Genomic DNA, 12,322 nt, shown 5'->3' with positions numbered 1-12,322 from the left:
GCTGATTCGCATCTAATTTTGTGGCAGCATTGATGATTTGATCATTTGAACCTAGTGTAACTGTTTAGCCCTTAAATTTTGTAAGAACCAATAGTGTGAAATTTGACGAGCTGTATGTCATCGGCAGTGGCATCCTTCCATCTGCATAAGATGCAGCAAATCAAATCCTTTGGGGGTGGGGAAGCTTTATATGGTGCACTTTTGCTAATGGCCGAAGAGACCAGTCCATGAGAGGCAGGTTGTGCCACAAGTGCTGTATATGAAGTGAATGTGCTACATGTAGTCAATAATCATCTTATTCTCTACTCTCCTTTCTGCTCTTGTTCAGGGAAGAAGCCACCTGACCCATGAAAAGGAGATGTTTGCTCAGGATCATCCACCAGTAAAAAGCTTGGAAGAAGTTGTTAGGAAAGTTAAACCAACAGCTTTAATTGGTACAGTTAAAGAATGAATGATACTTAGGTTCATACTAAGCTTTAATGTCAGATTGTCGTACTGAGGCACCATGAAAAAGAAATGATTTATTAATCTATCTTAAATTGGACCAACATAGAGGCATTTTCTTTTAAAAAAGGGGACTTTCTAGATCCTTTCGTACAATTTAATTGAAATTTAAATAATTTTTGACATCTGGATTCAAGACAATGAAATGAAAGTTTACTACCTCTGGCAGTTTAGGGATGTGGTGTTAATGAAATTGGATTTAAACTCCTTAATGTAGTCCTCAGTAATTGAGTCCACAACACAAAGCTGACCTTACATTCAGCACTGTTAGCTCTAACTGGTCCCATACCCTGCAGCCAGGTACTCTGCCATCTTTCTCCATTCAGTTCACATTTATAACTACATTTGTTTGATCAAAAATCAAGTTACCTATGGGGCAGTAACACTATTGTAGTTACTGTCTTAGGAGAAATGAAACACAGTGGTCCAGCTGATAAAGGACTCATCTGACCAGACCCAAGATTGTCTCCTGTCACTGGAGGCAGTAGATCCATTTCCAGATTCACATAAAAAAGCACAAATGTAAAAGCCAAGCCCAAAACAGGAGCCACAATGCACTTGGAAGTAGGCTGAGGGCTGGACTTTATAGCCCCCCAGTTGGGTATGTTTTCGGCAGGGGGAACAATTAAATTATGTCTGGTGGCCAGCCCACCACCTTCCCACCCACACCAATCCATAATATGGGGAGTGGGTAAGGTGCACGCTCAGCTACCCGTCCTTAGACCTATTTAGGCCCTTAACTGTCCAATTTAAGTGGCAATTAAGTGCCTCAATCCACTTCTGCTACCATATAACACTGGGCAGTGGTAGCTGAGCCAGAGTGCAAAGGCCATTTTTCAAACTGCTATTTTGAAGAGACAGGAAGAAGGGGGGAAACGCATCAATTGGGAGATGTCCTGCGTGCATTGGGGCACCCCCCTCCCCAAGATGTTACCAGCTCCCCCACCCCCTTTGTTCCTCCCTGCCTGGTCTCCAAAACCAAACCTCTCACCTCCCTTCCTAGTGTGCCCAATCCCTTCCTGCCTTAAAAGCCTGGGACTTAACCTCATTCAGAGCACCATCACTTTTCTTCATGGAGATGCTTGCAGTCCCAGCAACATCCATCACTCTGTTCTGGCGCTGCTGGGACTGCTAGAGCTGCTAGATAATCAGATTGGCCAGCAGCTCTTGGGCGGGACTTCCTGTCCAATGAGTGGTGGAAATCCGACCCTCAGCTTGTTTAGGCTGTGCCATTATCACTGGAGGGCAGGCTTTTGAATGGACCGACTTTTCTCCCGGGGGGTGCAAGCAGTACACCCCCTTTAAAATCCATCCCTGAGTTTCTCAGAGTCCCAATTTGTGCACCTGTTCCAGTAAACCTAGACTGGATATATTCATGTATATTAGAATATGCCTCAATTATATCAATTTGCAAATAAGATTTTTTTCTTGTAACATTTATTGTTAATAAATTACATGATTCTGTGATTTGGCAGCACTTACTGAACAACCCTGAGTGCACTAACAGCTACACTAACAACCAATTTAAGATATTTGTCAAGCTCATAATGTGGTTCATTTATGCTTGCTAGAAGCAACATACATTCATTCGCAGGGACCCATTCTCTGCAAACAAAAGGAATATGTTCAAACCTTGCGCCTTTTTTGAATTATCTGGAATTTTGGGGGGCCCATAGTTCCCTGTTGATATCTCCATGGCAATGCCTTAGCCAATCAGTGTCGACGTGCCAAACAATCAGCACCCCATCTCTCCTGTAGTTTAAATTGTTGTGATCGTTTAAAATTTAGCATTCTTGCTTTTGTCCTGATGAGTGCAAGATGAAAAAGTTCAGCAGCATGTCTCTCTTTTCAGCAATATTCAAGTTCTGCACTATCAAGTGACTTTCTTTTTTAAAATAAAATATCAGGATTCGCTTTAGGCATATTGTTTTCCTCTAAGTTTTTGTTGATTTTTTTAAAGAGATTTGTTTAAACAGTGATTTCAGATGCCCCAAATCAGGGAACTTGTAGATACCAATTAGTGTAGGGTTATCAAACAGACTTGTAATTGCTGTCACACTACCATGGGGACTGGGGTGCTTTATAGACCCTTTTGGTCACATTTTGATTTAATGTTGGTAAGTTTCCTTTAAATTTTGTCTTTCTTTTTGCAGTTTCCCTTCAAGGTGCTGCTTTTACATTATCCCTGATTTTGTTAATTTAGTTTAATTGGTTTGACTCAAAAGAGTTACTGGGTTAATGAGTGCAGCTGTTTGTATTGTACTTCAGTTCAGTATTATCTCCTGCATTCTTCACTGCCATTATCAAAGCCTGGTGTAGAAGTATTCATTTTCAAAAATATAATGGTGAGAGTTGTTAAAGGACAGCATTCTTTAATCTACAATTGTTGTTTCTGATATTTTAGTGCTCCTGCAGCCCCCAAAGCTAAGAACATTTGTGTGTGGTTTATGCAAAGGAATAAACACTCTATCCATATATTTACTTCAAGTGAACATGTTTACTTCCAATATACACATAGACTGCAGGTGTTATCTGTTCTTTCCAGTATTAGAAAAAGTACTGCTGGCTGTCAAAAAGGCCCTGTCCCATAGTAAGCTGAGACTTAGACCTTTTGTGTTGAATCTTGTTGGTGAGTGAAAGGTGTCACCCATATTTTTTTTAGCCAGATAGTCTCTATTTTCCAATCAGCTTGCTTTTTATTTAAGGGAAATTTAGTCTAAGTAGCAAAAGCCCACCCTGTCTTGGTATCTGTCATCCAGTTTTCTCCACCCCACCCTCCATTTTGTCAGTACTGCATTTTCCTGGCCATTTCCATTCTCCCACTGTGTGTTTTCATAATCACAGCTAGAGGAAATCAGTGTTTCAATATTGCTGGTACACTTCCTTTGCTCAAACACTACACATCAGCGACAACCTTCCTGCACTTAAACCTCTTCCTGTTATTTGCTCCCTCCCTGCAACTTTAGGATTTACTTTGCCTGACCATCGTTTTTATGTTCCTCTCGACAGGAACTGTGGAAGACAATCTAGATTTAAACCCCTAATTGAGGTTATCAAATTCAAACTCCCATGTTGGTATTGAAAGTTGGTGCTAAAGGGATAGCGAGAATAGGTTAGGATTTTATTTCTACAAGATTGCACACCTTTGTTAAAAGCAGTAGGAACTGATTCTGGTTTGTCTGAGGACTACTGAAGGAAGGGAAGGGTAACTCAGAAACTGACGCAGAACAATACAATAACAACAACTTGTATTCAGATGGTGTCTTTAAAGTAATGAAATGTCCCCAAGGCAGTTCACAGGATTGTTATAAAACAAAATTAGACACCAAGTCACATAAGGAAATATTAGGGCTGATGGCCAAAAGCTTAGTCAAAGAGGAAGCTTTTAAGGAGCATCCTAAAGGAAGAAAGAGAGGCAGAGGCGATTAAGGAGGGAATTCCAGACCTAAAGGCTTAGACAGTTGAAGGCACGGCCACCATTGGTGGAGCAGTTAAAATCAGTGATCCTGAAGAGGCCAGAATAAGATGGGCACAGACATCTCAGAGGTTTGTGGGGCTGGAAGAGTCTACAGAGATATGGAGGGGCAAGACCATGGAGGGATTTGAAAACAGGGATGAGAATTTTAAAATTGAGGTGTTGCTTGACTGGGAGTCAATATAGGCCAATGAGCACAGGGGTGATAAGTGAGCTGGACTTGGTGCAACTAAGAACATGGGCATGGGCAGCACATGGCATCAACTTTACAGAGAGTAGAATATGAGAGACAAGCCAAGAGTGCATTGGATTAAATCTAAAGGTAACAAAGGCATGAATGAGGGCTTCAGCAGCACATGAGCAGAGGCAGAGGTGAAGTAGAGTAATGTTACAAAGGTGGCAATGGATGGTCTTCGTGATGGAGTAGATACAAGGTCAGAAGCTCATCTCAGGCTCAAGCCATCTGGTTCAGTCTTAGAAGTTGCTAGGGTGGTGTCTCTAGCCTCAAAGTCTCTTGTTTGTAGCTGTAGATGATGCAAGGCTCTTTAAAAAAAAAAGGACTGGATCCAAGAGTTTGGTTTGCAATAAGGGAGAGACAACACAGCTCTGTTTCACAGAAAAATCATATGGAAAGGAGCTGGAATGGCAGGAACTCCACATCTTTACAACCCTGTGCCCTCAGAATTGTTGAGCTTTGAAATAATGCAGCTTCCAATATATGGCAATTCACTCAGGTCATGAGTAGTAAAGCGATTAGATTTACAGTCCTTTGATAAATTATATGTTTTAATATTTAAATGACTGAATTCATAGTTAAGTACCGTTATGCAGGTCCAAATCAATCCTATTGGTGAACTCCAGTACACTGGGTGCTGGAGGTGTATAAAAGGAGGTGTGAGCCCCACCAGTATACACCAGGCCAGGAAAGTGGCCTGAATTTCCAATACCAGGATTATTTTTCAATATTGCAGATTGTCCTTCTTAATCGGGGCCAGGGAAGTCATAGTCAGAGAGGGAAGCTCCGCCCTCCATGGCTGAGTGGGCACTGGGCAGTCACTGGAGATGTGGGTGTAGTGGTGTTTGCACCCACTTTTCCCAATTAAATGAGAGGCTCTGCAAACTCCGGTGAGTTCAGTGCTGGATGCATGCTCCTAGTATAACTGCTAAGGCTGTGACCCAAGAACACAATGGAGCATTTGGTGAATTGATTTGTTTGACAAGCAAAAATTCACAATGTGCCCAAGCCTCACATTCCTACTAATGTTTTTATCAAGTATAATTTGATTAGGACATAGGAAGAAGCTTCTGGATCTTAGCTAGTTTATAGATCAAGCACCCTGGCTTGGTCATATAGTTAGTTCATTTCCAGCCCTCTTAAAATGGGCAAGAGAAGTCATGTTCTATTTTAACTCATGGTCAGTTTTTTCTTCCTTTTGTGGTTCCTCTGCTATAGAATTAATGGGATCCCCTTTCAGCTGAAACAAGTTGAAAGTAATTTGTACATTACATATAAACTAATTTTTAAATTTTGTGTATCCTATCTAGTCATGCAGCAAAAGTGTTCCTTAATTGACTAGGGACAAAAGCTTTGCTTTCGACACACTAAGTGTTTGTAGCTACTGTATTAACGTACTGCACCTTGTTGCAAATGGTTATTTCAAATTACTTTTTATGAAAAGAGGAAACCATGCCCCACCCCCACTTTATTTAAATTGTAAGATGAAAGCTGCCATTTTGGTCCCCTCTAATTGTAGTTTCTGATCCTGGAAAGATGTCAGATAGCATTGTTGCAGTTAGTACAAAACAGATATGAGACACCGAATGTGTTTAAATCTCCAAATACTTTAATGTCAAAACTGTTGAGGCTAAACAACCACATTATTCTTATTTTGTACTTTCCCAGGAGTAGCAGCCGTTCGGGGAGCATTTACAGAACAGATATTAAAGGAAATGGCTACATTTAATAAGCACCCAATTATTTTTGCTTTGAGTAATCCTACCAGTAAGTCAGAGTGCACAGCAGAGGAGTGTTATCACTTCACTGAGGTAAGAAATCTACATTATAATCGCTACTTCAAGCCAAGTTCTCAATTTATTTGAAGACAAGTTTTATGATGCAGTGGATGAGATTAACATTTTTGTGGGGTACATTATCTTTAACCTTCTGTGGGTTTCCACTTAGGTGAAATACAAGCCTCTGTGTTCTTTGAGAATTCTTTAAACAATAGCCTAGTCATCTGAATTGATATAATTTTAGAATCGCTCCAAACGGTCTCAGTTTCTAGTGTTGGCACTGCTGCTTATTGCACTCTAATTGCATAAGTCTGACAAAAGATTAATTTCTAGCACAATCCCAAATTACATAATTTAATTTAATGAAATATAGTACTGAATTTACAGGGGGACATTGAAGTCCTGCTACCCGGGCTGAAAGTGGAGGCAACCCCTTTCCGATGGGTAGCAGGACCCTGGGGTGGCATTTTGCCAATGGTAGTCAATTAAGAGGCCACCACTGGGGTTGCTGTCCATTTGAGTCTGCCCCCAGGAGCTGCCAGTCCAATGAGTGCCAGCTTCCTCAACAGCACCACTTGTAAGAGGACACCTCAATGGTGGGGTGCCAGTGAAGTGAGGTGCGTTTGGTTGGGGGAAGCTGGGGCCAGATAGGCAGGCCCCAGTGATCAGGGTATGGATGCATTGCCACAAGAGGCCCTCCTTGGACCATGGAGCACCCATCAAGGAGTGGCCCCTCTTACCTGGAACCTGCTGGGAGGTCACCAAGGTTTATCTGGCAATTTCCTGACATGGCAGTGGACCCTCTCATCACAGGGAAAATGCTGCTGGGGATACGAAGTGGCCCTTTTATTGGCCTCTTAAGTAGCTCATTTCATTTGTCCATGCCGCCAAGTTTCCTTCCACTGACAATATGCCATAGCAATGGGAAAACATTGGGCTCTCCTCCCAATGGTAATTGACTACCATTGGGTCATCCCTCTCGCCTCTCAGCCCAACCTCAGGAAAATTCAGCCCAAAGTTTCTCATCTATTCTTGCTCCAATCACTTGTACCTGTTTTTTTTCTAAAGTAAGATAATAATGAATAATTGATTCAGGATATAAGGATATTTATTCTAAATTCAGAGGGAATTGAGGGAGACATTGTGTTGATACAAATTCTTTATTAATAATACCACCTGTTTCAATGCATTACTTAAGCAATAAATTCTGAAAAAATGCTGAGCAAGAATACAAAAATATTGCTAATTTCTTTAATAATTAACATTTAGCATATTAATTTATATATTTGATTAATATCTGCAGGGCCGTGGAATATTCGCCAGCGGCAGTCCATTTGATCCTGTAACCCTTCCTGATGGTCGTACCTTTGTCCCAGGTCAGGGTAACAACGCCTACATTTTCCCTGGAGTTGCACTTGGAGTTATCACATGTGGAGTGAGGCACATAGACGATGACATTTTCCTAATTTCAGCTGAGGTTTGCATCAATGAACTGTCAGTTTCTGGAATCACTGCAAAATGTTTATGTAATGTTTCTTTCCTGTTTTAAGTTGATGGCTGAGCAAAAGATGTTTTTTTTGCAAGTATTAATATGTAACTATATTAGTAATAGTACAGTTGAATACTCCCTATATACCAGCCTTTGACTATCATAGCTTCTTACAAAACAGAGAAATATTAAAGAAAGGAAAGTAAAGCTTGCATTTGTATGGTCCCTTTAGATGTGTCGAAAAGTTTCAACTGCATTGCGCTTTTAACTTGCAACATCTAGTTAGCAGTAGGGAAAATTAGTTCTGCAATCTGTTTCCTTTATTATTTATTTTCCTGCAGTAATGCAAGTATAGAGATGAAAAGTTAGTTTCTAATCTTCATTATTACACTATCCCCTTTATTTTAAAAGAAGCAGAAAGAACAAGAAACAGACTGTTTTCTACATAAGGAGCTACCCAACTTGCAATGCAACGAATTGCAATTAGCATTAGATATTCATGTATAGGATGATCCTTGTCCATACTTCAACTCCCAATAATTAGTGTATATATGTGTATATTATATAATATCTATATAATTATACATTTTTGAAGCATAAATGGCCATGGCACACAAGCATATGAAAGAATTATAATGATGTTTGCAATTGTGGCACCATATGCAAGTGCAAAGCACACGTTGATAACCACAGGTAACCTGTGTCCTTTAGCCAGCTTGGGACCTAGGACACTGTGGAATACAGATGGTAATACTGCCACTGCTATGATGTATTGGAGCACAATTACCTCATGTCTGTATCCTATTAAATATTCATCAAAACTTGCAAATTGCCAGAAGTTTGAGCAATTATATCTTAAAGGGTGGATTCACTATCCTTCTCCTTTTTGGAGTTTTCTTCATCTTTTTTTCCATCTCTAGCGCTCATGGTCTCCTTGCATTCACCAAGCATGGATTAGGAGACCTGCACCCAGGTATCTTGAATGCCACTATTAAGCTAGTTTCTAGGAGAGTGACAATGTGACCCAATGGCGGGCCGCTCTAATTTTATGCTTGTTGCCACCCTGTGAAAAGTAAATGTAAGCCAGCAATAAAGCCTTGCAGAAAAGGATTTTATTTCTTCATTTTTTAACAATTAGAACCATAGAACAGTTACAGCACAGAAGGAGGCCATTCGGCCCATTTTGTCCATGCCAGCCCGAGGACACTCAGGTGCCCTTTCTAATCCCACCTTCCTGCACCCGGCCCATAGCCCTGCAGCTTACAGCACTTAAGGTGCAGATCCAGGTACTTTTAAAAGAGTTTAAAGTTTCTGCCTCTACCACCAACTTGGGCAGCAAATTCCAGACACCCACTACCCTCTGCGTAAAAAAGTTCTTCCTCATGTCCCCCCTACACCTTCTGCCACTTATCTTGAATCTATGTCCCCTGGTTCTAGAATTCTCCATCAAGGGAAACAATTTTATCCTGTCCACTCTATCTATTTCCCTCATAATTTTGTACACCTCAATCAAGTCACCTCTCAGCCTTCTTTGTTCTAAGGAAAATAACCCCAACCTATCCAATCTCTCCTCATAGCTACACTTTTCTAACCCTGGCAACATTCTTGTAAACCTCGTCTGCACTCTCTCCAGAGCTATTACGTCCTTCCTGTAATGTGGTGACCAGAACTGCACACAATACTCCAGTTGTGGCCTCACCAGTGTTTTATACAATTCCAACATTATATCCTTACTTTTATATTCTATACCTCTGCCAATGAAGGAGAGCATTCCATATGCCTTCTTTACAACCTTGTCTACTTGAGCTGCTGCCTTCAGGGACCTGTGTACTTGTACGCCAAGAACTCTCACTTCATCTACCCCTCTTAGCATATTCCCATTTATTTTGTAATCCCTGTAACTGTTTGACTTCCCTAAATGTATGACCTCACACTTCTCTATGTTAAAATCCATCTGCCACTTTACTGCCCACTCCACCAACCCATCTATATCATTTTGGAGATTATGGCTATCCTCTACACTATCCACTACTCAGCCAATCTTTGTGTCAGCTGCAAATTTCCCAATCGTGCCCCCCACGTTCACGTCCAAATCGTTAATATATAACACAAACAGCAAGGGTCCCAACACCGTTTAGGGAGAGAATTCCAGAGCTTAGGACCCAGGCAGCTGAAGGCATGGCCACCAATGGTGGAGTGATTAAAATCATGGATGCTCAAGAGCTATGATTTAGAGGAGCGTAAATATCTCGAAGAGCTGTGAGACTGGAGGAGATTACAGAGATAGGGAGGGGGCAAGGCCATGGAGAGATTTGAAAACAAGGATGAGAATTTTAAAATCGATGCGTCGCTTGACCAGGAGCCAATGTAGATCAGTGAGCACAGGGGTGACTGGGGAATGGGTCTTGGTGTCAGTTAGGACATGGGCAGCAGACTTTTGGAGGAGCTCAAGTTTACAGTGCAAGATGTGAGAGCAGCCGGGAGAGCATTTGAATAGTTGAATCTGGAGTCTACAAATGTCTGGATGAGGATTTCAGCAACAGATGAGCTGAGGTAGGACATCACTGGTCTTTCCTGTGAGTGGAACTTGCTCTTCTTCCTCTGCATGGTGTCCCTATTCCATCTCCTCACTTGGGTTTGAAGAACAAAACAGACACTCATAGTAAACAAGGCATATGTCAGAGGTAAATTAGTGATACGAGGTCATAATAATTTTAGTTTGTCCCAATTCATTGTTTTCATGCTGCATGAATCCTAGTTGTGTTAAATCAATTTTCCCTTTGCCCAGGTTCTTGCTGAACTAGTGACAGAGAAGGATCTTTCAGAGGGACGTTTGTACCCACCACTGAGCACCATCAGAGATGTTTCATTCAAGATTGCCACAAGGGTAAACAAATACTTTTGTTTGTGAAAGACAAGTTAAACTATCACAGTTGCGAAAAGCGACTGTAATTTCTGTGGATGTGGTGAGGCAGTAGAACCAACTCGTGGTCAGCAGAGTTTTAGGGGCACACGATCCTGATTGTTCTTCCATTCTTTGTTCCTTTATTTTAAGCAATGGTTACAGTTTGCAACTGCATTGCTGTAACTCTGGATCACGTCAACAGAGTTAACTACTGCCGAGATGAGACAAAAGCTTTAAAGCAAACTTCTGACTATTAGTGGTAAGGATCTCTGCATAAAAAGTATTCTCTGTTATGTGGAAATGAAAGAACTAGAAGCCTGAGATTATTCCCATAGACTGGAGACAGGCCATGTGGTGCCTATACTCAAAAAAAGTGTGCAAGTCAGAGCCTAGGAATTATAAACTAGTTAATTTGATGTTGCCAGAAGAAATTATGAGAGCTGTATAGTACAATCATTTGGAAAGAGCAGTTGACCTTAGATTGCACAAATGACTGTTAAATAAGATTGCATCCTGTGGAATTATTGGTAAAATTTTACATTGGATTGCAAAGTGGTCACATTAACAGATGTAGCTATGGGTTTTGGTCCAGTCAATTGTGGCTACCAACATGACTGAATGTTTAGACCATTGCTCCTCATGTTGTGATTTGGATGAAGGCATCCTATGTACAGAACTCAAGTTTGCTGGTGACACTAAGGATTGTCCAGAAGTTAGAACTTTATACAAAATAAACAGACTGCAGGCTAATTTAGATACATTGGGGAAATGAACCTGGGTGCGGTAACAATGGCTTGCATTTATGTAGTGCCTTTAGTAGAGAAAAAGTCCCAAAATGCTTCATAAAGGATTAATCAAAAAAATGGCACTCAAATAAAGGATTAGGATTGGATTGTGTTATGACACAGCAGTTGGTAAAGGCTGAGTTGTTTAAATCCCAGAGGGAAACTTGAACAACTGTCATAACCTATATTTTCAATTGGTATGTTTGAGATGCAGCTCTGAATTCAGGAATAAAACCACCAAGCCTCAAGAAGTTTTTTTTATAAAAAAACTAAATTAAACATTTATTAATTTAACAACAAATTAAACACATACATATGGCTACGAATTACTACCACAATTATTAAACAAATCCCCAAATTAATCACACCCAGGTAAATCTTCACCAAGGCAACAATAATGCATAGATGCAACAGACACCAGGCAAAGCACATTTGACCTTACAAATTGAAAATGACGTTCCTTTCAATTTATTTCCTTTGCAGACACAGTCCTTGGCTTACAGGCTGGTTAGATCTTAAATGCTTCTGACTCACATGCACAAACTCCCTTCTGTTTATACCTAGCTATCCTTTTCAATGTAAATTTTCCATTGTATTACTAGGTTTTTTAATTTTACCTCTCCTAACAATAATTCTTTCATTCCCCCAACAATTTTATTAGTAATATAAACACATCGCTTGGCATCTCCCAGCTAGGTGCAAGATTTTACACTCACTCTTAAATGCTTTATCCAACAAATGCAAATGTATACTTTACCTTCTTACGTTTATCTAATTAACATCTCAAAACTACTATACATCAAAGCACTCAGACTAGCAGGCTTTAATCAAATTAAGCCACACATAGACACAGACCCTACTACAAGTCCAAATTAAAAATAATTTTCAATAACATTATAAACATTAATAACATGACGATTAGTATTGGCGACCAAAATCTTGGGTCAAAAATGAAGCTTTAAGGAGAATCTTGAAGGAGGAAAGGGAGATGGGACAGGGGTTTAGAAAGACAATTCCAGAGTATGGTGCCAAGATGGCTGAGGGCACAGCTGCCAATTCTGGAACAAAATGAGGAAGGGGGTTGCACAAGAAGCCATAATTACAGAAACTGAAAGTTCAGGAAGAGAGGGTTGTAAGGTTGGCGGAGATTA

General features: G+C 40.5%; 1 protein-coding gene across 2 annotated transcripts in view; it reads left to right on the top strand.

Annotated features, from left to right (window-relative positions):
• LOC144682884 (NADP-dependent malic enzyme-like) overlaps positions 1–12,322 on the top strand; it is a 227,113-nt gene that overhangs the window by 211,626 nt on the left and 3,165 nt on the right. For both annotated transcript variants that reach the window (XM_078545739.1, XM_078545738.1), the window contains exons 11-14: positions 329–434; positions 5,883–6,025; positions 7,296–7,469; positions 10,270–10,368. In XM_078545739.1, the coding sequence (XP_078401865.1) occupies positions 329–434; positions 5,883–6,025; positions 7,296–7,469; positions 10,270–10,368 (522 nt within the window). The remainder of the gene's footprint in view (positions 1–328; positions 435–5,882; positions 6,026–7,295; positions 7,470–10,269; positions 10,369–12,322) is intronic.

Source organism: Cetorhinus maximus, chromosome 7 (assembly GCF_964194155.1).
Source record: "Cetorhinus maximus chromosome 7, sCetMax3.hap1.1, whole genome shotgun sequence".
Lineage (NCBI taxonomy): Eukaryota > Metazoa > Chordata > Chondrichthyes > Lamniformes > Cetorhinidae > Cetorhinus > Cetorhinus maximus.
Note: the sequence above shows the minus strand (reverse complement) of the source record. Positions and strands in the feature narration are given on the sequence as shown.